Source organism: Takifugu rubripes, chromosome 4, assembly GCF_901000725.2.
Source record: "Takifugu rubripes chromosome 4, fTakRub1.2, whole genome shotgun sequence".
Lineage (NCBI taxonomy): Eukaryota > Metazoa > Chordata > Actinopteri > Tetraodontiformes > Tetraodontidae > Takifugu > Takifugu rubripes.
Genome location: NC_042288.1, coordinates 11,823,756 through 11,851,231, shown reverse-complemented (window position 1 = coordinate 11,851,231; position 27,476 = coordinate 11,823,756). Strand labels below are relative to the sequence as shown.

At 45.6% G+C, this 27,476-nt stretch overlaps 1 protein-coding gene across 21 annotated transcripts; it reads left to right on the top strand.

Annotated features, from left to right (window-relative positions):
- Positions 1-101: 101 nt before the first annotated feature.
- On the top strand, positions 102-24,199 carry pax2a (paired box 2a). 21 transcript variants are annotated; one of them, XM_029835450.1, is made up of 14 exons: positions 103-460; positions 781-1,812; positions 2,814-2,979; positions 3,466-3,486; positions 3,843-4,040; positions 6,939-7,024; positions 7,170-7,289; positions 8,032-8,076; positions 13,574-13,749; positions 15,476-15,596; positions 19,873-20,079; positions 20,705-20,806; positions 21,922-22,008; positions 22,189-24,199. In XM_029835450.1, exons 2-14 carry the CDS (start codon positions 1,770-1,772, stop codon positions 22,308-22,310), a joined length of 1,494 nt encoding a protein of 497 aa, XP_029691310.1. In that variant the 5' UTR covers positions 103-460; positions 781-1,769; the 3' UTR covers positions 22,311-24,199. The 21 variants fall into 21 exon arrangements, with proteins under 21 accessions (XP_029691314.1, XP_029691310.1, XP_029691309.1 ...); XM_029835449.1 differs by having other exon boundaries at positions 2,802-2,979; XM_029835453.1 differs by having other exon boundaries at positions 105-460; positions 2,802-2,979; positions 22,170-24,199.
- Positions 24,200-27,476: the final 3,277 nt, after the last annotated feature.

Genomic DNA, 27,476 nt, shown 5'->3' with positions numbered 1-27,476 from the left:
ATAATAATAATACCAATAATAATAAAATAATAATAATAATAGTGGTGATGGTTAAATGAATACAATTCAGCCGGAAAATTTGCTAACTTCATTTTAATTTTAAAAAGGTCCAAACCTGTGGACCTGCTTTTTAGCTGCACAGTCAGATCTGCACACGTTCCGAGTTAAACTCTTTCACCCAAGAGTGACGAGGTTATTTTCCTGATTAAGCCTATTATTCTTCTTTAAATTGGTGTTTTTCTCCTTTTTTCCCCTTCTGTCGGATTGAGTTCGACAGGAAGAGATTAAGAGTGTGTAATTCAGCTGCAGCAGGCTTACGGCACAACCCTTGACCTGGTCTGCAGCGGCGGCAGCGGCGGCGGCGGCGGCGGCAGAGAGCCCTTCCTTCCCCTGCCTGCCTCCGTGCACGGCGGCCTGTGTGCCCACTGCGCCATCTACAGAGCGATGCTGCGCAGAGTCGGTGAGTGAATGATGATGATCATGATGATGATGATGGCCCGCTGACTGACTCTCCCTCTGCAGGCTGGGAGCTCACGCCTCTGCCTGTTTCACGTTTTAAAAGTTTCACGTCAGTCATACTTTTTGTTTCGCTAAATACAGTTTAAACGCATAAAAGTCCAAACACATATTCCCACAATCCCCATAAGAATGCTTCAAACATCCAGATTTCCATTAATGTCCCCTTTTCTATTTACGTGATTTCACCTTATAAAACAGTACTAAATGAAAGTGAATAGTTCCGCTTAATTGCGACTGATTTTTATGATTATATTTCTTTAGGAAATGCGGGAAAGTCCTGTTTGGGAGACACCAGAAGTCGTCCCGTGTGGTTCCCCTTTAGAGTAAACCTAAAGTTTGAACTGCGAGACCTCCGTCTGAAAACAGTTGACACGACACAACCTGCGCCAGGCTGACAGCGCTTCTACCTCTCTTCTACGTCTTGTCTTTAATTTCCTTGATTCCTCACCCCCAAAGGCTCATCATTTCCCATTTTGTCTCCCTCCCCTTCCCGGCTGTCGGATGCAGGGACCTCCTCATTTGAGCTGCAGGTTTTTACGTGGGCGAATCACAAAGTGTTGGAATCTATTGCCTTTGTCTGACAAGTCATCCATCTCTATGCGAGGGATCTGTGGGATGGAGGGAGGAGGGAGGAGGAGGAGTGGGGGCGATCTGCGGGACTGCAGCTTTTAGAAACAGACACACGAGGAGAGGGGTTTCATTCTCAGCCCAAAGCTTCGCTCTGGCACAGCCCGTTCTGGGGGAGTGGGGGACACACTGCGCTCAGCCTCGCCGCGTCCATGTTGTTGTCATCTCCGCCCCTGTAACCTGGTCAGACCCCACAGTCCAGTGGTGCTCCGCCGTCAGAGGAGAAGGATTTGTCGGCCGCAGATTTCCTGGCGGACCCGTGGACGCTGCTTTTGTTTTTTTGTTTTTTTCGTTGTTTTTGTGCTCGTGATGTCCCGCAAACAGCAGCAGTGACCCGCTCAGAGTCAATGCTGCTTCGGCCGGTGCGCTCTTCAGACGCGCGGGTCACGCTGTGCACCTGACAGCCCCGCTGCACACTTCTGAGGTCAGGAGGAAAACTTAGCATTGCACCAAGAAGTCCACTACTACTGCAGCCTGCGGACTTTCCCCCACCACACGGACTGTTTTGCGCCTAAATATAAACCTTCGAGTGTGTGTGTGGTTTTTTTTTTTACTCATTAAAGCTGCATCACAGAGGCGAAACGGCGACCTCAGTCGATTACCTTTCTTTCCTTTGCTATCCCATGGATATTCACTGCAAAGCCGACCCCTTCTCGTCGATGCACCGTGAGTATAGTGAACAAGTTTACGCACAACAGCATGCCCATGTTGTGTTTTCAATCATGGATTTTGAACAGCGTGCTAACTGCTAATTTGCGCATTAACTACGCAGACATGCTGCCGCAGCTTATTTACCCATGTTCTATTACGGAAGAAAACACAGTTTGAACAGAAAAAAAAGGTTATTTAATCATCATATTTTCTATTTATATCGGAGGGTTAGGTCAGGTATATTATGTATAAAATATTAATATGGATTTTAAAAATAACTCACTATAAATTAGCCTTCTAAATGAGGACTTAATTGTTTTAAAACGGGAAAATAACTTTTTCGTAAAATACTTTTGGAATTTTATTTCATGAGGTCTATAAAGGCCATTGGATGGAGATATTTGGTGTTAAATAAAATAAAAACATACCTACTTGCTGCTCTCAAAATCCCCTCAATTTAAATACAAGGCTTTTATTGCCTGTGAAATGACAGCTGCTGCAGGGACACAACAGGAGATTGTGTGTAAATTGATGTAAACGCATCACGTCATTGACTCACATTGTTCATACAAGAACGTAGCTCTAAAAAAAATAAAATAAACAATTTTCCTTCTTTTAAAATGTATGCGATATGTGTAAAGAAGAGCCGGATTGTGTGTAAATTATTTATCCCCCCTCATTCGCACCATCGCGTTTGTAATATGAGTTATCAAAGCTCATTTTAATTATTTACAATAATTGTACAAAGAAAATTAAACAGGTGGAAACGTAATACCATCGACATGTGTTAGGCTGCAGTGGTCCTGGAAAATATTTCCAAAGCCCCAAATATTAAAATTACATGACGTATTAACTACGTGTTACGTATTTATTCCGGAAATTGTATTATTATTATTATTATTATTACTATTATTATTATTATTATTATTATTATGGCCATGGTATTGGTGTTGTTGTTGCGGTCTGCAGGTGTGTAATGTTATGCTCCCCTTGTGTTGCTGTTGTGTCCCACGCAGGGCACGGCGGTGTGAACCAACTCGGCGGGGTGTTTGTGAACGGCAGACCCCTCCCGGACGTGGTGAGGCAGCGGATAGTGGAGCTGGCCCACCAGGGCGTCCGGCCCTGCGACATCTCCAGACAGCTACGGGTCAGTCACGGCTGTGTCAGCAAAATCCTCGGCAGGTAAAAGCAGGGAGATCCACGATCACCAGCGCCCGCATGTGTGTCAAACATCAATCTTTAGCTGCGCGCCCTGCGCTCCAATTCAGGTTCGGCCATCGTTTATGAAGGCAGGTCATCTTTTTTTCCCCCCTTGAAGACAGCAATTTTGCGTCCCATATTTTCTATCCATCACATGGAGCTTTGCAAGGAAGGAAAAAAAAAACACTATGATCGCAAAATACAGTTTTTGGAGTGTTTACCGCGTATTTGTTTAAAAGAAAAAGTAAGTGCAAAAGTACAACCAGTGCAGTTTCCAGTTTTACAAATTCTAGGTAGATTTGAAAATCAAATTCTTTAAAATAATGACAAACACTACGTAAACATTAAAAATATAGGATCAATACATTAGTAAGCCTTTCACTAATTTTCGTTTGTGACCAGATAAATACTTTTTTAATTCAGGGCACAAACGCTGTGAGATAATATTTTGAAATATATTTTTTTCAGCTATCAGAAGGCATTTCAGAGGTATTTCCTTCCACACACACTGAATGTTTGTCACCAACATTTGCCATTATAGGTCGTGGTGGCATGTTGTGCATGCTGCTGTAAAGTCTTGGAGACTTTAAATTAGCCCTAAATGTGCTTTTGCGGCTAAAATCTTTTTTTTCTGTCCGTCTCAGTATTTATATAATTTATTTATATTTTATACTTAAATACACCCCCTAGCCTCGAGACCTTTAGAACACTTCCACACTAAAAATAACACACAGCATAGGTTTAAGGAAAATATATTTTACTCAAATCAACCTTCAGCCATGCACTTTCTGCGAGACTGGACATTTCAGTTTCCGTTGATGAATGTCCATTTTGTCTCCATGCAGGTATTATGAGACCGGCAGCATTAAACCGGGGGTCATCGGTGGATCCAAACCAAAGGTCGCGACTCCGAAAGTGGTGGATAAAATAGCTGAGTACAAGCGCCAAAATCCGACTATGTTTGCTTGGGAGATAAGAGACCGACTACTGGCTGAGGGCGTCTGCGACAACGACACCGTCCCCAGCGTTTCATCCATCAACAGGTACGTGGAAATCAATGCTTAAAATAAATGCTCAACGTTAGAATATCAGGCCGATTGTTTCAAAGCGCATTTTGGTTGAAATATCTGCATCCAGAGCAAATAAATTACAAATCAGATGAAGAAGGAAAAAAAATCCTGTGCGGGAATCACCTCTAGAAAATGAGCAGGTATCTGCTCCATTTCCACATATCGGGATAAACTGTGGTCATTTCCAGGCGGGTGGTCGCACATGTGCAATTCAATCTCCATGCGCGGCCCTCCGCCACGCAGCCAGCGCGGGGAGGGGGTGCAGCCTGGAGCCGCGAAGAATCACATCTGTCTCGATAAAAACCGATCGATGCCGCGTAACCGGATCCAGAAGCAAAGGGAAATACCCAACAAAGTCGTTCAATACGCGGACCACACTGCGACAGAGGCAGCCTCTTTATTCGCCTCTACCAGCACGGGGGTGAATGTGGTGCGACTTTCTGACACATTTCTAGGCCGATTATGAGTTTGAGCAGCTCTTAATTACTACAGCTTTAATCACACTTAATTAACATAATTATTGTCTCATTTAAAATCTAACTTCGCGGTGATTATTTGCCAAAATGTAGATAAAGCAAAGTTCCGATCATTTCTGGTCAAAGGCCGTTTCTGTCTAATGGGGCTAAAGCAGCTTCGTATACCTTCAGCTCCCATACGAGAAGTGGGACCTGGAAAACCTCCCTGCGCGTGTGCGCGAAGTGAAGCCCCCCTCACAACGCCTGCGAGTGCTGAACTTTGGTTAGGAGGCACTGTTCCAGAGAGTCGGTCATTGGCATTACATTTTAATGAGCTGAGGAGAGTCTCGTAACGCGTCCAGCTAAATGCGGGAGTGGGACAAATCATGCTGTGGTGGAGAGGGTGGCGTAGCAACAAGTTTCCTCGGGCTTCAGTCACACAGAAAACAAGGAATCTGTAATTCTAAACGTTTTTTCTGATAACTTGATTTAACAACCAATGAGGAGAAACTGTGTTTGAACCTAAGCTGGTCTTAATCATTAACTTCAAACCTGGCTGCAATGCTTGTTTTTATTCATCACAAACAGAAAAAAAAAAATCTTCCGTTGTGTGTGAAACTGTTGCGAGCTGAAATCTCTTGAGTGCTTCTATGATCTAATCTACATTCGGAGATAATTGCCTGGTTTCTGTAGGTTAGAGTTTATGCTGCTTTGTGCTGGTTGTGAAGGGAGGACTGGGAAAGATGTGGAGGAGGTAGAGAGGGAAGAATAGAAGGACAAGAACAGGCAGGTGGGGAGAGAGAGCGAGAGAGTCTCGGTGGACCCCTGGCGGTCTCTGTGGTTAAGGGGCGACCTCTGCTCTCTGACTAAAGAGGATGTCCCGGCTGTAAACACATTTTCCTGCATGAATTATTAAAGATTACACAGAGACTGGGTTACTCTTTGTTTTGCTGCTGCAGAGAGAAGCCTCCGTGCGCGGCCCAGGGCACACCCGCGGGGCCCTGGGCGCCTTTCAACCGCATTGATCCACATTTTATTCTTTCTGTGGGGATATGTATCTCTTTTTTTCCCCCACCACACCCGAACACCGAAGTCGTTAACTGGCCTGTCTAAATTGCTTATTCAATATCAGCAACGCAGACTTGAAACAAAGTCCTTGAATTTATGGGTCTCCCTTGAGTCATGAGATCAGATAACTGTTGTGGCGAGATGTTGGAAATTCAAATAAAATATTGATGTGTGTTTTCTGGAGGAGGCTGCTAGCCTTTGTTGCCCTGCCTCAAGGAGAGGAGGTAACGGGACAGTGAGGGGAATGAAAAGCATCTGATGTCCATTTTGGACCCTCAGGAAGCTCAACCGCATGGCTGCCTGATTCAGAATTAAGAGCTCGTCGCCGTCGCTGCAAAAGTCTGCCTGTGTCACAGTTTTCAAACGAGATGCCTTGGAGGTGTTCGCTCTGTCACCGCGCGCCGCCGTCTGTTATTGAACGGTCCCACTTTCGCCTGTCAGTCAAAAGATTATGGTGATGGTTTAGGGTCATGTCATCATGTCCCATAAGCGCTAAAGCTAAACCTGCGGGATCCCTGCTCACTATGCTGGTAAAAGAGCTGTAAATCTACACACACTTTGTGCTTGTCGCTAAGTTTTTGGTGACGGGGCATAGATTAAAATGTACTCAAACGCTGTTGTTTCCCAACCATTTCGAATTTATAGGCACCAAAGTGTGTTTTAGTGCTCTCGTTCAGCAGTTAGCCTGTTCTGCACCAAAACAGGAGAAGGGAACGGCAGCAGCAGCCTGAAGATTGAATGGACCAAAGAGAGCTGAGGAAAGAAAACGCACAATTGGTATAAAATAGACAGCACATTGGACAGGAGAGTAGAGATGAGGATGAGTTTTTTGGCGAGAGAGGAGTGAAAGATCAGGTTACAGAGAAAGAGAACAAGGGAGGGAGAAAGGGGAGCAGGAGAGGGAGCTGATTAGAGTTGGCCAGGTAGAGCCAGTGAAGCTGATCATTGAGGTGAATTGATGTGATTTCATGCTTTGTTTGCGAGATCATTCAGACCAAAGTGCAATGAAGACTTTCCCGCCACATCACATCTTACTGGTATGGGACTTTATCATATTTCTAACCTCAGAATCCAGCTAGATTGAATCCACGATCTCAGGGGGCAGCCGCTATTCAGCCTCACACAGTAGCAGCGAGATTGCCCCTAAAGCCCCGAGATTGGCTATTTGTGACCGATGGCCCGAATATGTGGCTACAGGCGGCCCAAACGGTGGAGCACTTGTACATGCACGGACATAAATGGACCCGATGCACGGTGTTTAAGTGTCCCAGAGCGGCCGGGCTGCTGTGAAATCTCCATGCTCTGGGAAGGGTATTGATTGATCCGTGGCTGTTGTTCACTTTGCCAGGATTATCCGCACCAAAGTCCAGCAGCAATTCCACCCATCGCCAGACGGATCTGTCACGCCTCTCTCCACGCCCGGCCACACCATAGGTGAGCATGAAAAAAGGCCGCACGCACATCAAACGAACAAGAGTCCTCAAACAAACAAACAAAAACTTGCACCTGAATAAAACCCACAAATAACAACAACCCACCCCACCACCACCACCACTGAATCTGATTTCCTCTCCTTCAGTTCCCAACACAGCGTCGCCCCCAGTGACCAGCGCCTCCAACAATCCCGTAGGATCCTACTCCATCAACGGCATTCTGGGCATCCCGCGCTCCAACGGCGAGAAGAGAAAAAGAGACGACGGTAAGGAAGGACGAGCCGCCGTTTTGCTCTCCACCCTTTTGTTTCCCTCCATCCCTCTGCTCCCACTTTTCTTGTGTGTGAAGGAGATGGCGTTTATGACAGCGCCGCGGCCGCGCGTGTTGCTGCGCGCCGTCTCCTGTGACTTGTTATGTTGTACGCCAGGCAGGGAGAGAACCGCGATTCAATCAGCTTTTCCACTCCCCGCGTTCCACCGTACACCCTCGGAGCTGCGTCTCAATTTTATAGGACGCTCAGATGTGCCTGCAGATATCCCATATAGCTGTCAAACAACACTAATCCTCGCTGGCAAAGCATCGCTGCTGCTGCGAGCTTTCGTTTCCACGACACAACAAAAGGCAGCAAAGCAAGCTTAAACAATCACTCACTTATTCCATATTGATTGAACTCGACGTGGGATTTTTGTACCTCCACACCAAACCACAATGTTCAAAGTGAAGGATAATTTTAGAGTTTAGCATTTTTCATGCCTTGGCTAGGCAGGAGAGTGGACACACATGCTGCCTGGGGGCTAATAGATTATTGGTTTTGCAACAATTGGCTGTTTTTAATGCCTGTAAATTACAATGTCCCTGGTGGTGGCCCAACCAGGTGTAGGGACAGACTGGAGCAGGTAGGGAGGGGGCCGGGTGTGTATCTGTGTGTGCGAGTGTGTGCGTGACAATGATCTCAAAGAGCACTCATCAAAACGGGCCACTTCCTTCTTTTATGTTTCTGTCTCTAGTTCTCTGGAGTGGCAACCACTTGGATGGAAGGAAAATAGGACATTGTAAGTTGAAGTTAGACAAACTTCTTTTTTTGCTTTGGTCACTCCGGTGACGATGCTTTCAATGACTTGTTTGTGCTGTTCTAGGTATAACTGACACATCCTGCTTTCAATGTGTGAATCTGTTGATGATTTTTCAAACAGGTTTTCATTTTTAAACTTGCCATTGCCATTTAATTTAACCTAAAAGCCTCCTACATGTCTCCAGCAATATTTTATGACCCTTCTAACCGAATACCCACCTTTGCCTGTTGCGTGTGTGGAGACCAGTTGAATATTTGAAGCCTGAAACACCGCTGTTGCCCCAAAACTTTGGCAATTTAGACAATCGTGAAGTGCATTTTCTAGCTGTCTATTTGCCCTTTGAGGAGGTAAAAAAAGTTCCCCGTTATTGGAGGGCCGTGGAGATAATGCGGTGTGACGTGCAGTATGTAGAACTTCAGGGACAGAGGCGGTGCACGAGCCATTAATCTGTCCCCGGCTGGTGTTATTGCAAATTAAAAGTAGCGTGTTACGGAGGGGGCGTCAGGTATAGACGGGAGCAGAAGGAGGTGAGAGGAGAGTGGAGGGGACAGTGTTGACAGTAGGGGGGTCAGCTTGGTCGGGGAGCAGGGGTTTGTTCCAGCGTCCGTGCACGCGTCACATGTTCGCGTCCGTCTGGGTCTCCTCCGGAAGCATGGTGACATTTGAGAGAATTTACAATTCTGCAGAGAGAAGCTATTAATTCACAAATTAACATCCCCCCCCCCCCCCCCCCCCCCCCCCCCCCCACTCTATCGCGGATGTGCAAGCCATCGAAAAGACAAAAGAAATAGCCTTAAGGGGGGAGAGAAGGAGCGTCTCAGCCCTATCTGTGCAGAGATTGGCTCGCATGTCTGCAAGCAGCGATACCAATTATGCCAACGCTGGAAGAATGTGTCACGATGCTCCCTCCCACTCTCGCCCCCCTCCCACTACCACCACCACCACCCCCATACCCAAATCCATCCATAGCCAGATTTATTTGTGTATCTCATTACAGGAAATGGAATGTTGTTCCTGCCAAATGCATTAACAGTGAAGTGGGGAAATTAGCCTGTTGTACGCCATGTTCTCGCTACAGTGGAAGGGAAGGCCAAGGAAAGGCAGAAAGGACAGGCTGACAACTCCTGTGTGACTGTCAAACATATATGATTTTGCTAAAAGTCCATTAGATCAGTCGCTTCCCCCAGTTTCCGTGCACTGTGACAGCTCCCTCGTCGGTTTAATCGGGTTGATCTGACCTACGTGCGGGTTTCTTTCATCGCTGGTCAGACCCTCTGGGGAGGACACAGATTTGCGAGCCACGGTGATAAATCAGGTGGAGAAAGCAAAGGTCATTATTTGTGATTGCAGCGTGGGTGTAGAAGAAGCCGAGGAGCGAGTGAGTGTGGGGGTGAAAAAAATATGGCCTAGCAGGTTGTTCATGAGAGAAGAAAAGAAAAACATGCAGCCTGTTGTTCAATAGCTGCAGGGAAAATGAATACAGTGTGAGGTTTAGATTTCATATTTGCCCTTTTTGGAGATCGTCTGCTTTTAACACACGGGGGCCATTTGCGGATGTTCGAAATCCGTTAATGTATAGATCTGAACCTGGGCCTACACCGGTTGGCTAGCCAAGCCAGTCCATGACAATGAGTCAATAGAGGATCACTTTAGAAAATAAATGCATCCAGAGAGAGGCAGAAATAAATGGAATCATGACCACCATGATGGCCCTGATGGGTGTGTGTGAGAGAAAAAAGCCCGGGTTTGAGAGAGGCCACAGAGCGTAACATAGAGACATGAAGCTGTTAGGGCCCCGACAGTAGAGGAGGACTCAAAAGCTCAACGCTGCCATTCTCCCCCACCTCCAGCTTCCTCCTACATTTTATTTCAACATTTAATTCTCCCCTTATCATCCCTCTTTTTTTATTTTGGAGTGTGCTGGGTTAACCGTTTGCTTTGGGCGACATGGCGGCATGAGAGCCGGCACAGAGCTGTAAACACTATATGATGAGATCTTTCAGGAAAATATAAGGAGAGGGAATTCACTCAGCGGAGAGGAATCATGTCAGAGAAAAGTCAATTACGGACAGCGATGCTGAGAATTAATGGAGCGATGCATTACTCAGCTTGAGGAGGGAGAAAAGGCAAGAGAAATGACGGGATGCGTTAATTGCATTTCCACAAATACTCCACGCGCGGGGTGGCGAACGCTAAACGATAGAGCAGACCAGAGGAGGGCAAAGAGGGGAGGAAAAGGAGGAAAAGAAAGTTTAAAAAAAGCCCCGAGACAGTAAACAGGAAAAGATACAGCTATTTAAGGTTTTAACCTTTTAATTGATTATATATTCTATTTGAGAGAAGACAGAATATACAATAATATATTGCAAGTCCTGATTCATTCTGATGATTTCAAGATTGCTTGTGTAAGAAAAAAAAAACATTTATTTTATTTTGTTCATGTATCACCACGTCTCAGGTGGAATTTTTAAGGCGCCCACTACCTTATTAATATTACCCACGAGTGCTTTCAGCTTAGGTCCCCGATCAGGAATATTAATAAAAGTAAATAAAACAACTTGTGCAAAAGCCCTGATGGAGTGCAAACATGAGATGTGCCTGCGACAGTCGGTACACTGGTCTCTGGTGCTAAATTGAATTAATAAAGCTCTTAAACATGCCATAACATAACAGGATCTTAAAATCCATGGCAGCGTTGCAGCCTCACCCATCTCTCTCTCTCTCTCTCTCTCTCTCTCTCTCTCTCTCTCTCTCTCTCTCTCTCTCTCTCACCCCCACTGACTCTCTCCTTTCCGCTTCAGAGGTTTCATAAATATAGCTAGCTTACAGGGGAGGAGTGTTCACCCTCTGGGTATAGCAGTGTTTGTGTTCTCTCTTTCTCTTTTTAAACCAAAATATGTGTGTGTGTGTGTGTGTGTGTGCGTGTGTCATTTTTTTAATGCATCACCAAATGATCCACATTTTGCCAAGGCATCATTTCACCTTTGAGCGGAGGGATCACGGCCTATGATCTGAACCCCCCCATTGCAACTGATTTACAGAATTCATTTGCCTTTCAAACAAGCGGCCTCTACTGTCCTCTTATCACAGGCACAGGGCAGATGAAAGAGGGGCATAAAGAAACACCGTGTCTCCGCAGGACACTAACAACCCCCTTAGTAACAAAGCAAAACAGAACAATCGCACCACTGAGATAGAAACACGTGTAACACAACCGTGGGGTCAGTCGCAGTTTCGCGCCTTCGCTCTGCATCACGGGATTTTTTTATTTCGGTTTGACGTCGGTGTGAAAGAAAAGTTCAACTTTTGGACAAAACGGTGTCATTCTGTGTTAGTTTGCTGGGAAAGAGAGCACACTGGGTTTGGGTTCGGCACGTGAGCGTCACTGTTGCAAAGCCGCAGATTTTTATCTGGGCTTTGTGTCCTCGCACGGCGGCGTTAAAACCAAGAGACGCAGTCAGCTGGTGCTGTGAGAGTGATAAGAGAATACCTGCTGAGACACCCGTGGGGGCTCGAGAGACACAGAAAATGAAACAAGCCAGTCAAAACACACACACACACACACACACACACACACACACACACAGTTGAGCTTCACACTCCACTTGACACACTGACTGTCAAAGGTTGAATCTGATTTATTGCCGCTTTCCTATATGTTAAATACAAGCCCATAATTGTAAAATAAAAAAATGCAGTATTTACAGGCCGTTGATGCTTCCATTTAAAGGCCAAATCATTCATATAAATTTTGAACAATTAATGATTTAAATGAATTTGAAGGGCCACGTGAGCCAGAACTGATAAAGCAGAACCAGTACAAATAAGCCTGTGCACATCATTTGAATTAGTAGATGGTTTTTAACCAATTAGTAGCTTCTTAATAACACATTCTGTTCTAGTGAAAACACAGAAGGTGCACCAAAAATATCCTGTGAGGTGAGTTTGTGTCCTTCTGTTGTGAGTTTACAAGGCCTGATAAAGGGTCTGCATGAGCTCCCAGTATAAACACGCTCGTCCACACTGAATGACAAGCAGTCCTCATTGATCAAGCATGACTCTTTTCTTTGATCAGCTGACACAAGGTAATTAATGATTCCATTTTCCTCCGTTCCAGACAAAACAACCCAGTTTCTTCCTGTGCTACCATTTTTTTTTTTATTTGAAGGAGGGACAAAAAATGCAGAAATAAAGAAGTGGTAAAATATTTTGTTAACTCTGACAGTGGGGAAAAAACACATCCTGCAAAAAAAGGTTTCACAAGTGAACACAGACACACACACACACATATTCTCCACACTGTGCACACTCATACCCATTTGCCGTTCCCCATTCCATTCTCTCCCTGGATCTATTTCTTGCTGCGAGTTGGGTTCATCCTCTGGCCTCAGCCATTGAAAAAAGGTCAAGCAGCCGAGCAAAATGGCAATAACACCCTGAAATGGTACCATCAGGGGAACATGATTGATCAATTGAATTCCATAGCACAGAAAAATGTGGGATTAAGTAGAGTATTATACGCACAATGAGTTGAGGCATGATGTTCATTCCAAGTTCATTTCGCCTCCCTCCTCTGCTGCTGGATCAGGCAATCAATAGCAGCCTTGCATATCATATATCACCGCAGCCTCGCCCAGGAGAGAACATAATCTGCTGCAAATTTAGAATGACAGATTTGTATGGGAGCTAAAGTCCTCATCCACTGTTGGTGGTGGGGTACAGGGAGGGAGGGAGGCGGCTGTAGAGGTTCCTGAGACATGGGCTTGAGCTTTTAGCTTTAGTGTCTTTCTCTCTGTGATTAGGGCTTGATGATCAAGCAGGGGGAGAGCTGTGGCGGTAGCCGCGGGCTTCCCGGTCACGTTGATAGGGTCAGGGATCAGGAGAAGGAGGGAAGCACAAGCTCATTTGTTTATACAGAGTATGACCGAGTGAGGAAATGCATACACTTGCCCCTGCCGCCCCATCCTGATTCGGCCTTGAGCGGTGTCCGCGCTCCATTCTCTTTTACAGAAGACAGGCAATATGTGGGGGGATGGAGGCAGAGAAAGAGACACAGAGAGAGGGATGGGTAATATGTTCAGGAGGAAATAGTGCAGTTAAATAATGGCTCTGCATTTGGCGCTGGCAGAATAAGGGGCTCTGTGTGTAATCGCCAGTCCTGCTTTCGCCCCTGAAACCGGCACACTCCCTTACAAGTATATATTTACGCTGAAGGTAATCCATCAATTACCGTGGGCCTATCACATGATGACCGTGCTGATGGTGGGGGGGGGGGGGTGCTGGAATGAGTTTATACGTGTGTGAGTGTGTAAGACAGAAGAGCGATGCTGGTGGCTAAAGCCACCTTAGCTTAGCTTAGCTAATATTCCAAGACCAACAAAAATGAGAAACCCAGGTAGAAACACGTGCTGTGCTCTGATGCAGAATGCTGTTGCCCTCCCTCCCCCTCCATCCCGTTTGCCCCCTCTATCTCTAGATGGGTCTGATGGCTCAGGCCCTGGCAGCGACTCTCAGGGAAGTGTGGAGAGTTTAAGGAAGCACCTGCGAGCAGATGCTTTCACCCAGCAGCAGCTCGAGGCCCTGGACCGTGTGTTCGAACGCCCTTCCTACCCGGATGTCTTTCCCACCTCAGAGCACGTCAAACCAGAGCAGGTTGGCCGGATTTCTTTGCTACATATGTCTTTCAATGCCTTTATGTTCCTTTTTTGTGGATCATACAATAAGACAGCTGGATTTACCACCATTATTGCCAAATTAGAGATTAAATGTACTGATTTGGGCGTCAAAAAACTTCTTGCTCAAAGCCTGTAAATCCTAATACAGTGAATAAGCTTTATTTACATTTATTAGAATGTTAAACAAGAAGAGAGGATTAAATTTTCTATTGCAACTCTATGTGAGTGCCCATGCAGCCTTAGCAGTGCCCTAATTGAGTTCATTTTCATTTCTGCGCGATCACGGGGAATTACAGCGGCGATAAATCAGAGGGACAGCCCCCTCAGCCTGCGATACGGCCCCTAATGCAGCTAATTACCAAAGTGATTTCAACGGCAAGATCAATACCAAAACGAATTGGAAATGACTTGCAATCACAAAGAGCGGAGGAGAAGGTATTAAAAAGGCAAGAGGAAAATGGAGGAGCGGGGAACGGGGGGGCAGAAAAACGGCATCAGAATGGTCCAGAAAAATCAGTTTTAATTTAATGTAATATTAATCAGGCTGCTTTCCACGCTTTCTGTGCACCTCCCCTTTTTCCCTCCCTGTTTCAAACACCCCCTTCCTTTTCTTAAACTGGTGAAAAGGTGGGATATTAGGCTATTAGTGGCTTGTCTGGTGTCTGCGTCAGGGCATTAAAAAGCCATTTTGAAGAGGCCAGGCTGAATAGGCCTCATCCCTCCCACACTTCTGGCAGCCATGTGGTCAGGTCATTCAGGCCCCTCTGTGCTCGCCACTCGCCCTCCGCCCAGCCCTGCCCAGCCCGGCCCACAGCCTATCTGCATGACAAAATGGCTCTTGTGCTGCTGAGGCCCAGCGGAATAGAGAGGAACATCCAGCCTTGTGCCAGGGAACAGTTGTAAGCAGACAATTAGAGTTTATCAGCGATAGAGGCAGACAAGACTGGGGTCACCAGCTCGCCCCAGTGGGACCCCAGGACCCACTGAGACAAACAGATGTATGCGCGCTAACACTCGCAGGCATAAACGTGTGCACAAACACTTAGCCTTCTGAATGAAGAGAAGTCGGGTCAGGAAGTGTCGTCTTATTAACAAATAGGATTCATCACAGCTGCCGGCAGTGTCCTGACCTCTGCTAGAGTGAGTAAACACCACAGAGAGGGTCTATGTTTGACTTTACTTCATCTTTAAGGGCACAACAACACTGTGCACACAAGCCGCATACCTCAGATACATAGAAGTTGTAGGTATAAAACTTCACATCATCATTTTATTATGGATTTGTCCTCGAAACATAACACAAAGGTTGATTTTGCGGTTGTACTCCCCTTAAAAACCACCACATGTCTGTTCTATAACAAAGCCCTGAATGTCTCCTCCCTTGACTGGTCACAGGGATGACTGCAGTGGAGCACAAAGAGCCAGCTGACACCCCATCCTTTCATTCCTCTCCCAATCCCTCTGTCATCCCTCTCTGCCTTCTTCAGACAAGCCTTAATGCATGCATACATCACAGATCTTGGTAAAGCATAGGGAGGGTACGGGTGAGGTGTTTGGGGGAAACGCAGCGGAGAGAGTGCACCTTTTAGATGGATTTCACCATCATCATACCAATCTGCAAGAATGCGACATTAGTTTGTTTGGTTTTTCAACCTCACCCAAGTTCTGATGCATTTCTGCATCTGCCGTGTGTTTGTTTGCAGGCCAACGAGTACTCTCTCCCGTCCCTGAACACTGGCCTGGAAGATGTGAAGCCCAGCCTCTCCTCCAGTGCCAGCTCAGACCTCGCCTCCAGTGTCTCCCAGAGCTACTCTGTTGTGACAGGTACAACACAGCTCGCACCAGATCGAGCGCTAAAAGAGTAAACACAGCTGCAGCAGGTCAGAGGCAGCTACACAGAGATTGTCAAGCCAGCCGCATGCTTTTAGATTGTTTTGTGATATTGTCTCAACCCCAGATTACAGATAGCAGCAGATAAAAAATAATTTTCCTTGGAGTTTTAAATTCCAATCCTTCACCAACCTATCTGTGGATTTATTTTGGAGGGATAAAATGGGGCGACCCATCATATGAGCCCATTAAGCCCTCCAGACCATTCAGTCCTGCTCCCAACTGGCTATCGCGTTAGCCTAGATTGGCCCGCTTACTGACTGGTGGCACTTCTCATAAGAGACAGCTGCTGTTCTCGCCACGACTCCGCGCTGTCATCAGAGGCTATGATAGTCTGCTGATTGACAGCAGCTGGAGTGGTGCTGTGGTTGGCTGGGAGATAGAGAGCCATCCAAGGCAAAAAGACCATGACACGCTACTGCAGCCCATGAACTGTCTGTTTTGGGGGCTAACGGGTACGAGCACGGGGATGTTTGATTAATTGAAATGCTGCATCAACGCGGCTGCTGAAGGGCTTTCCCAGGAGAGGTTAAGCTTACCGATGGCCGCGGTCGAGAGCAATACTGAAGCCTTTTAATAAAACACCCGTAATTAGGGAGCAGGCATCAAAGTCATTGTGTGCATGTGTGCGTGTGTGTGTGTGTGTGTGTGTGTGTGTGTGTGTGTGTGTGTATGAGGGCGGTTAAGTAAAGAGAACGATCTTGGCCCTTCTCAAATGATCCCCCAGCCCAGGACGCAGGCACAGAGTGATGGGAAAAGAAAGACCCCCTTTTTATTCCTGAATATGTGGGAGGTAGATTTGCCCCAGAAAAGTGGGCCTCAAGAGAATAAAGGTGTGTTTTTGTCTTTGACGCTGGGCCCCGCCTTTGAAAGCAGTCTTGCTCTGGGGAGCAACCTCATAGCAGGTGGCCTTAAAGCCACCTGGGGGGGCCCACCAACCTCCTAAGTAAAGCAATGTGAGCACCAGAAATTGTATAACAAGGATTTTAAAAAAAAACAATGAGAAAAACTGTGTGGAAAGTGCAGGTCAACCTCATACCAGCACTGACTTAGAGTGTAAAACCCACTCAGAAGTAATATTCAGTAAACTTTTTACTTAATTTGAACTACTTTGCAAAGTAATTCATGAAGCATTTGATAGGATGTTGGTTCTCAGCACATACTATATTTGTTTTCTGCCATAAGCAAACCCTGTAAATAGGAATATATGCCAAAGCTGAAAAATGTTAAATTACCTTCCTCATTAAGGTCTGCATCCAATTATCAATAAATTATGTTTTCATACTGGATGGAGCAATGAGATTATATTCATTCCTTAAATGTTTTCTGCTCCCAATTAAAATCTATGCAGTTATTGATCTTGTTGATTTTTATGTCCTGAAATTTGCATAATCTGTTTTAGATGACTGATTAATGAGGTGTTCAGTTTTGCTTTTCCAAGGGCGCCACTCAGGCACTGGCGGCCATCTTTGGCGTCCTCTGTTTACCCTAATGTGTGAAAGCGATGGTTACCTATGAAACACCCGTGTCAGTCATTGTACTGACACGTGTGGTTTTAGATTCAGAAGGAAAACATTAAAAATGACATCATGCATTAATAACACAGCTACACCATCTGAATGGATAAGGCAGAATATTTCTGCAGAAAAAAGGCATGTCATTTTTTACGTGTAAAAATATAACAATATGATGTAGCCACTTGTGATTTTAATGGGGACAAAATATGTACTAAAAATATTTTCTTGTTTTTATGTACAGTGCCATAGTATTATTTACATGAACAGACTAAAAATAGTCAAATTTTTACTTTTTAATATACTGCCCAGCTCTGGATCTGTACATCTTCCTAACATAGTGAGTAACATAGTCAAAATGTCATCTCAATTATTCGCCTCATTCCAAATTCTGTAACATGGCAAACAAGCAGCCATGTTTCCAGCCATGCTGCAGGGCCTAACAACATCTTTGAATTCAACACCAGCAGTCCTGACCTGGGAAAAGAATGTCTTTTACACCAATTGCAACACAAATAAATCATACGCAGTAACACACTGGTGCAATTGAAAGTTTTCTGGTGATCGGCCTTTGAAGAGTTCTGTCAGGAAAGCTTTTGAGGGCCGAAGTTCCTCTGTGTGTGTTTAGAGATGAAATGCCCACTTGAGAGGAGGCTTTTGCAGCTATATCTCGAAGCCTCAGTCCTCTGTAGGTTCTAAACAGTTCATTTCTATGGTTGATGGGGTCTGTGGACGTGGCATCAGTGGTGGAGTGGAGACAGATGTTGGAGAACTCTATAGCTGCTCCACACTCGCTGAGCTATGTTTGCTGGGGAGAAGAGTCCCCTAGGACCTCCAGTTTATCTTCCATCTCCATCATCAGGGCCCGTGATTTGACAGGCTCCCTTTACCCTGGCTCTGCCTCGTCTCCAGGACAATAAGCAACACCATGTCTGATTAGTTTCAGAGTTCAGTGGGCTTGAACGCAGCGTTCGCATCGGTTGTTGTTGCGTCGTAACCCCTGTCTGTTTGACAACGGTTGCTCAGGCAGAGAAAACAGAAACCAACGGTAATGCACAGGAAGGCTTCAGTCTGATCCTGTAAAGTTCACATTAATGTGCAGTTGGCCGTGCAGTACCACTGAGATTCGCTGCTCTGGGAGCAACACTATCTACTTAGTAAAATTAGACTTTTATTTTTTTTTAAATGATTGTTTAGATTGGTTAAGACCTTAACCCCACATTGCTTCTGGTTCTGACTGCATCACTGCAGGCAGAGCTGCTGTTTTCAGTCTGCAGAACATTTGCATTTCTGTTGGCAGCACCGCAACACATTTCAGTTCAGTTAAAGAGGAGGCAAGAGGCTGAGTGAATATGACCTTGATTTATAGTTATCCTGCATTAAACCGCACGTCAAACTCAAGCAGAGGCCTGACCTCAATGTTGTGTTAAGAAAAATATACTTCTCCAGGTTTTTAGCCCAAACTGCAACTATCCGACTGATCTGAATCCAAATAACATTTAGATATAAGCAGAGCCAATTGTAAAATTTGCAATACTGATCAGAGAATAAATATAATCATGCACAGGCCTGAAAAGTACATGTGCATGTGTGTCTGAACAATAGAGAGAGGGAAGTGCTGGATGTGGCATGAGTTGTGCTTTTAAGACACCACCAAAGCGCCGCTATGCTAGTACAATCACAATTTACCATTTAATTGAGTGACTGAGAGAAGCGAGCGGCAGTCACATACACTTATTCCTGCATTTTGCCCCATTTTCCAATATAGTCCTGACACACTAGTACACTGCATTTGACAAACTCGGGATCCGTCCAATTAAATGTAGAGTTTTTCTGCTCATGCCAGTGATTCGTGTCAGCCGCTCTTTTTTAATGATTTGATCATGAGTTGAAAAGTCACATTCTTAACCACTGTGTTTTATTCCCACCCTCACCCCCTGCTTTGACAACGACATTTGTCTCAGTAAGATGTTTAATTGCAGTACCTCTGTCCTTATCAACACTTACAGCAGTCAAAAAAAGAGAAAGGAATACAGTGAATATGCTGTAAGTGCATTTGGGAAAGTAGTCCGTTAGGTTGTCTGATTCCCTGGCATGAGGTTCATGCAGCTGACAGGGTTACAAGCGTCCCCCATTCATAGAACAGCCCTTATCTTAATGAGGAATCACAACACACAGTCCTGTTGTAAAATAACAATGACGGGGAAGCAGCTAATGAGGCTATCATGGTGTCGGGAAAGAGCCATCTCTCCCTGCAGGCCCCTGCGAAGAGAACGGGCTCGGCAGCAGACGCGGAGAGTCCGGAGACAGAGCTCACATTGATTGCACAGGTTCAAGAGGCAGATATGAAAGATGCCAGGACTCATCAGGCAAATTAGATCAAACGAAAGACTATCCACAAGCCCACAAGCGGGAGAAAGCAGGAAAAAGATGATGGTGTTCGTTTTCCTGAAACCTTTGAAATTTTAATTCATTTGAGCTTGACTGATGGGGGGGGCGGTGTTTTCGTATTCATTTGGAAGCACAGGAATTTTAAAATTCCTCTGGGTCCACATTCAATTTGTTTTGTCTGTCATTTGAGAAGTTTCCTTTGAATTGTGCATCCATCCCATCATGCATCTGAATGTCAATACTATGTGAGGAGCGGTATCACGACATTATTTCGAGTTATTTTTCTTTTGTTTCCTACCTGGCAGACTCTCACCCATCATATCCACCTTCCATGTGTGTAAAGCGGGAGCCCCATGAGGCATCCTTTGCCCCGTTCACCCCCTCCTCTGTTGGGGACTCTGCTCTAGCTGACATCTTGCCCCACCAGTCCAGCCTCTCTGTAGATGCCAGCTACCCTGCACATGCCCTCGGCCACTGCTACAGCCAGTATACCAGCCAGGCCTTTATAGCAGGTACAGCTTCATCTATAAGGCTACATATCCAGATCAAAATCAAGGTCGCCCTATTCAGCTCGCTGATTTCAATCATTAACGATCAAAGATTTGCCTAATTACAGTATTTAAAATGTCTGAAAACCTTAAAGCCTGTGGTGTTTTGTGGGCGCGCTGCTGTGCATATGGGAGCAAAATGGCTTCACCCCTCATTAACAGCGGCTGCTCTCTCCCCCTCTCCCACCCCGCTTCTCACCATCGCTGACCCTTTGCCCGTCTCACGGGTTGACAATAGGCTTCCAGGTCTTTCCATCCTCGTGACAGGTCTGAGGGGGGCTACAGGAGGCCAAAGTGGGTGATGGGGCGCAGAGGCACGGCTGCTGCTGGGGCCTGCTTTTCTCCTGGCGAGGCCGATACTGTCAGCGTTAATTACAGGACTGAATGGGAAGCAGCGAGAGCTCCTGGTGCTCCTCTCGGTGTTAAATGCTGATTACACAAATGTTTGAAATGAAATGAAATCACATTAATGGCTTCTAAAATATAAATGTGTACAGATGCAGAAGTTGATGGACGACACCTGGTTTGAAAGAGGAAATGTCCCAGTGCTTCACTGCACTGTAACAGTGTTTTTTTCTGTGCCCCCCAGGTAGAGACATGGCCAGCACCACCCTACCTGGCTACCCACCTCATGTTCCCCCCACAGGACAAGGCAGCTACCCCACCTCCACACTCGCAGGAATGGTACCTGGTAGGTGACTCCATTGCCTTTGTATGACGCCAACATTGTGACTTTAACATGTACGACTTCTTCGTTGAAAACGTGGGAAACCCTTCAAGCGTTGCTGTTGACCCAAAGGATTGAAGCAAGCTTGTTAGCAAGACTGCGGTTAGCTTGTGGTTAGCGTCGGCGGATGAGGACATTAGAAGAACTCGATAGGCGATCACCACAATCAGTGGCCGTGAGATAGGACAGTTCCTCTCAGTTACACTTCAGCTCCCAGCGCTCATTACCCTCACCGTGTCCACACAGCGCACTCTCACCGGCCCCGTCGATAAACACTGCTTTCGCTGCTCGCCTCCCCGGACACCCGGGGCTGCCGAGCATATCTCTTTCCCCTCTACTTAACCTGTGGTTCAGGTTCACAGCAAACAGTTAAGGGTCAGAACACGGAGGCGTGGAAGGCCTGTAAATATTTAAATCACTATCTCTCTCAGGGATGAGCTTCAGTTACACAAGTGACAGTGAGGATGCTGCAGCTACCAGTGTGCGAAGCGCTCCTCTGCAGACAGCTGCGTTCACGGTCCCCTTTGCCACTCGTGAAACACGTATCCTTCACGCTTGGCAATAATCACAGCACAAAGGTGAATGCTAATGTCTCAAAATAAGATAAATACTTTGATTAGATAAATGCCAATTGACAGCGTTTAAGGGTATACTCCCACAGGCCCCTGCCGCCTCTTTCATCCAGCAATATTACTTTGTTTTTGTCTGACTGAGACTAAGAGATTGGCCCAAAAGCAAAGAGCTTTTTTTCCCCCGGCAACTTCAAATAAAATGCAGTCTTTATAGTCCTGTCAACATCAATTATAGATCTACTACTCCCCTCTCAGCCCTCCGTCCATTCCCTCAACCATCTGCACACTGAGAACGAATGAACGAGAGCTGTGGAGGACCCGTTAGAGCTTTTTGAAGCGAAGCAGAACGCCTTTAGAGCTGTGAATTCTCATTTAAGGACACAATTAAGGATACCTTGAAGCGGGCATGAAAAGATACTTCCCTTATTGTACTCTGCACAAGCTGTCAATCATTTCAGCTTGTTAGTTTTATTAATAGTTTCATGTTTTGATTGATTTCTTCTCCAGGTGGGGACTTTTCTGGAAACCCCTACTCACATCCACAATACACCACTTACAATGAGGCATGGCGGTTCAGCAATCCAGCATTATTAAGTAAGCAAGTTTCTCCTACTTAATAAAATATGTGCCTAGTCAATGTTCATGTGTACACGCTAAATTTGAATTCAGGTTCACTCTCTGCGTCCAAATACATTTGCCATACCTGATGCTTGACCTTATGGGTTCCAACGGCTCGCTCTTCTGTTAACTTTCAGGTTCCCCTTATTATTATAGTGCCGCATCCCGTGGCTCCGCACCTCCCGCTGCTGCCACTGCCTACGACCGCCACTAGTTACCATGGAGACCAGCTCAAACTGCAGGGCCAGGGCTTTGGCCTCCATATTGTCCCCGTCTGAGAAACACTGAGATCAAAGGGAAGCCAGATGGAATCCTACAGGAAACCCGTTGCTGTAACTCGGTGCGGAGGAAGGATCAGTGCGGTCGACGCCAGTGTATCTAGCCCAGCTTAGGCATGACAATACATCCGGGTCGCAAAAAAAAAGGCCAGTGGGCGTTCAGAAGTCACCCATCATGCCCTCAATCTCTCACAGGCCTGAATTCCAGAATGACTTAAAGAGATTATATATATATATAAATATATATATATATATTATAAAATATACATTGAAGAAAAACAGTGTGACGAATACAATGTGGAATAAATGTTGTGGGTTTTTATTTTTATTTCATTGTTGCTGTTGTTGTTATTTTATTCACGGATCCTCCCACCCCCCCTCCCCACCTTCCCATCCTTTTTTTTCCTGCTGGGCTGCAGAATTCCAGCAGAAACGACCACGGTCCAGCAGCCAGTGGTTTTAGCCAGTGTTGCCGGGCCTCTCAGACGAAAACGCACCCGGGTTCAACCTGCGCTTTACTTTGGTGCTTTGAATTTGCCCTCTGCCCCCTCGAGTCCCCAGTCCAGCCTATTATATTCCATAGCGTTTCCTACATTTACACCAATGATTACATCACACTCCCTGTGGCAATCAATCAGATGTAAAAAAGAAATCATTTTGCATTTATTCTGCAAGTATTAAAGAACACAGCGGCCTCGTGGCCCCTGACAGAACTTTTGTTTTTACTTAATTTTGCTGTTGCTACCTTTTAATGTAAAAATATCAATAGTCTCATGATCTTTTCTTTTAATTCACGTCCGTCCGTGCATGACCGTCCTGTTTTTTCTTTGCACTATACCTCAACTTAATTAATTTATTTACTACATTCACTCACCTTTAATCCAGCTACCAATTTCAAACATGAGCCAGAACACTTTGGGTTGCAGTCTGTAGGTGGAAAAGGGGCCGACGGGTCGCCTGTCCAGTGTCCTGTGGCCACGAAACCCAACTCTCTGCGAGTTGTACCACTAGATGCCTGTGCAGTGTAGGGAGCTGTGTACAGTTGAGCCAGCCAACAGTTAATTAGCTTCAGCGATTGCCTTACGAACCCGTGTAAACCCATGCCTGTTCATTCCCAAACACCCATCCACCCTTCTGCTTCCCATCAGGACTGAAAAGAAAAAAAAAACTCACACGTTTGCGTTTTGGGACAAATATTTTGTGAATGTAATTTTGCCAAAGACTTAGTTTGATATCTAATATTTTATTTACAGTGTATGTATACATAAATGAAGCAGTATTATCTTTTCAATAGGTAGTCGACACTGAACGTTGAGACATTTCAACCGGCATAAAACATGACTGTAAAGGAAAAAGGTGAAAAACTCCAACAATCCCATCGGTACCAACAAAAAGCTGCTTTGTAGAAAGATTTGTGAATAACGTGAAGACAATTCTTCTCTGTAAATAATATCACACACACATACACACACACACACACACACAAACGTTTCAGTATCATAATACTGGTTCCCTTTGTAGATATGCAGACATTAAAAACATGCATTACTTCTGTGTCTCAGTGTAATTTGCTCTGAGGACTGCTCTCGTGGATAACCTGTGGCTATACTGTGGGTGCAGGTTTCAGGAGCTAGAGTCAGATAGGTTTGATTGTTGTTTCCTCTTGTTTTTTTCATACTGTCATGATGATGTTTATGTCACTATGCAATGAGTTTAATGTCTTTCTGTATCATCGTCTGTCGCCGGGATCCCCGCAGACAACGGCATAAAAGTTGAAAAGTGCAAAACACCTGCAGTGTGAATTGGTTTCTGTCTCTTCCTGCCTTGTTTCCTGTTTGCACCACCAGTGAAGATGTGATAAAGCTGAAGTCATTGGCAACAATCAGACATTTTGTGATCATTATCCTCCCCATCTCGTCTTCTCTCCCACCCCCCCCCCCACCCCCCCCACCCCCTTCGCCGTCTTGGCTGCTGATACGACGCCTCCGAGATGAACCTACAGAATAAAAGAAAAACTCCTCCGTTTCCGGGGGGGCTGTCGTGGCAACACAGAAACAGAGACACAGATTGCAGCCCTGCTTTACAGGAAAAAGCTCTCCAGTAGAAATTGCACTCGGGATTTGCCTATTTCTGCCTATATGCAGCTTGACACATCTGAAAATGAGGCGGCGGTGGAGAGTGCAAGCAGGTCGTTCAGGCAAAGTTATAGGAGGCGGCGCGCCTCTGGAGGGACGCGCCCTCTGCTGCTGTACAGACAATGCAGGAGAAGTGTCGCGGACATATAAAAGGATTTCTGGTGAAAAGCCTCGTGGCCTCAATCATTGTTCTGTTTAAGTTGTGTTCCAATTCTTTTTTTTTTTGTGCACATAAATAAATTCTTTTATATGTCAGCCGTTGACTTGCTGTCCCCTCATTATTAACCCTTGAAGAAAGTGAATTAGAGTTCATGCTTCCTGGGGAGCATTCCTTCTGCTCTATTGATGTTTGCTGACATGCTTGTTCTGAGCAGAGGGGAGCCCCTGTGTGATCAAATGGAAGAAAACTGTTGTAAAGACAGCAGAGAGTTAGCCGCTGCCCCTGACTCCGTGTTTAACGATGCGTCATCCGGCGGCGGCCCAACCACACCTTCCCTTGACACCTGCGACTGAGAAACGCACACGATCCCAGCCCCTCGTAATCCATTCTCCCTGCTTCCAGGGCCTATTGTTTATTTCATAGATCCCCTGTGAAGCATCAAAAGCTGCGATTTCTGTCAGCCCCCTAACAGTTATATGTGTTTGGCATTCAGGCCTTGTTAAAAGATAAAAAAAAAGAAAGGAAAAATCACACATACACATAAACCACTCCTTCCTCTGCAAGCTGAGAATTCCCAGTGGTAAAATTATTCCATTTAGATGGGAACTTTTTGTCACTACCCTGTTTAAATTGGCATATCTGGCTCTCTTGTAGGAACCAATAAACTGTGAACCCGGATGCATCTGTCAGTCAAGCTCATCTTTACTTTAGTGGACCAGATGACAACAACGGGAGAAGAGACACGCAGCAGCGGAATAGGGCGCTCTGATTGGCTCTCATCAGTTAGGCATTACGAAAAGCACCTGTCATCCTCAGGGCTTCTCAAACTCACACAGAGAGGCCCCGCCGCCGGGGCCAGCGGGCCTCACGCACAGATTCAAACACTTGACCGTCACTGTCAGCTCGGCTTGGTGATGCCTTACAGCTGTCATTAATGAGAGACACAGAGTTTCAGCACATTACGTCACGATTTATTCGAGCTATAAATGTATTTATTATAAAAACACAGAAACAATAAAAGCGTGCACTTTCCTACATACAAAGCAGAATGTATCCATTACACCTTGTGAGGCAAAAGTTTAAAATTTAATACTTAACAAGAAGCATTTAAAAAAAAGCTACACAGTTTAATAAACATTTGTGTTGCAAATGATCATTTTCCATCTTCTCTAGTAGATTTAAAGAAAGTCCAACATAAATTCTGCTTTAAGTGAAGAAATATTACCTAAATACTGAACAGATAGAAATTTCTAATCGAAACCTAATTCTCTATTTAAACCAGAACAACACCTAGAAATTCAATATATGTTTTCTCATCGTGGAAACATTCGACCGACGCCCAGAAATCAAAACTCGGAGAGTCTTGCTGTGTGACACGAGCGCACAATTGTGCCACAATGAGGCGTGGTGGTGGTCTCGCACTGACGTCCTGTCATCCGCCTGCATGGGAGCCTGTCATCAGCCTCATCATGTGGCTGCCATCGTTGATGCCGGCGAGGGGAGAGGCCAGCCCCGCCGTGTCAATCAACGAGCCCTCATTAAAAGCCGCTTTAATTAGTCGCTGTATGGGTGCACTTCACAATGGGGCCTTCGTTAACTCCGTTAATCCCAAATGGATTTTCGGTTTAAACGAGACAACACCTTCGGAAAGCAAATATATCGGATGAAGCTTGAAGAAAGTCACTTCCTGTGTTGGGAGGTTCTGGGAAAAACTGATTCCAAGTGTCTTTTTTCCGAGAGATTGAAAGATGCAGGACTTTGCAAATGTTGTCAATGTCAATAAAAAGATAGTGATGAACTTTTGACATGGAAATTTGCTCATATTTGCTGATTGGTGTTCACTCCCGGGTCAAATGGCTCTTCAGCAGATGGCTCTGACAGCCCTGATCAGCAATGATGCGAGCATGACACCTTGGTGAATATGCAGATTTACACAATGATTTAGGCATAAACATCACTCCATCATTGCAAGCAGTTGGTAACCAGGAAAAACGACAGGTTTGGGGGTTTTCGCATTTAGCTGTCCTGTGGTTGAGACGTCCCACATGATGCAATTGAGGAAAGAAAGCCTGATAATAGCTTGTTACAGTGTTTTCCTTTATTTAAAAAAAAATTGTAACAGCTAATTTTAACATAGATAATGTGAATTTGCTTCCAGTGTGAAGGGGAAGCCTGTGAGTTTAAGCCTGTTCTCTGCTGCCCCTGACAGATCAACGATTATGAGGTTATTTCCACTGTCCGCTGGTGAGACCAACCAGGCGACAAGAACATGACTTTCTGATGTTTGTAATGAGTGAGCATTGATTGACTCGACACAGCCTAAAGAGTCGTCTCCCTCCGTGTTCAAGCTCGGAGCGCGCTCAGGCTTCTGCTCGCAGCTCGCACTGTAGCCTAGTTCACAATTAAAATAATGAGCAGTCGAAGGGCTGTCTGGAGAAATGCAATTGCTGTGTTTCTCATCCCAGTCCGTGTCTGCCAACTGTATCCTATTGCTCTAATCTCATCCCAGTTAGATCAGTCAGCAGCGCGCAGTAATTCCCCTTCAGGAGCTGAATTATCGTTTTGAATGGCTATTGTGTGACACGTTGTGTAATTAAGCGCTAAATATGCCTCTCTACCTGATTATGTCAGTCTGGAAAAGCCTGCAGGAGCTACGCCATGATGGCGATCCAGCCTTTGAGTGCACACATCAAGCCATGGTGAGGGCTTTTCAGCTCGGGAGGAACTGCGCAGGGGTGAAACAAAAGGCCAAATTGTGTAAAATGGGGTGCCGCTGACCTGCCTGCCCCCGTCAAGCTGAGAGGGGTCTCCTGCCTGATGCAGCTGAAAAGAGGAGGGGGGGTTTGATTTGTCTGAGTCCCAACTGTTGGT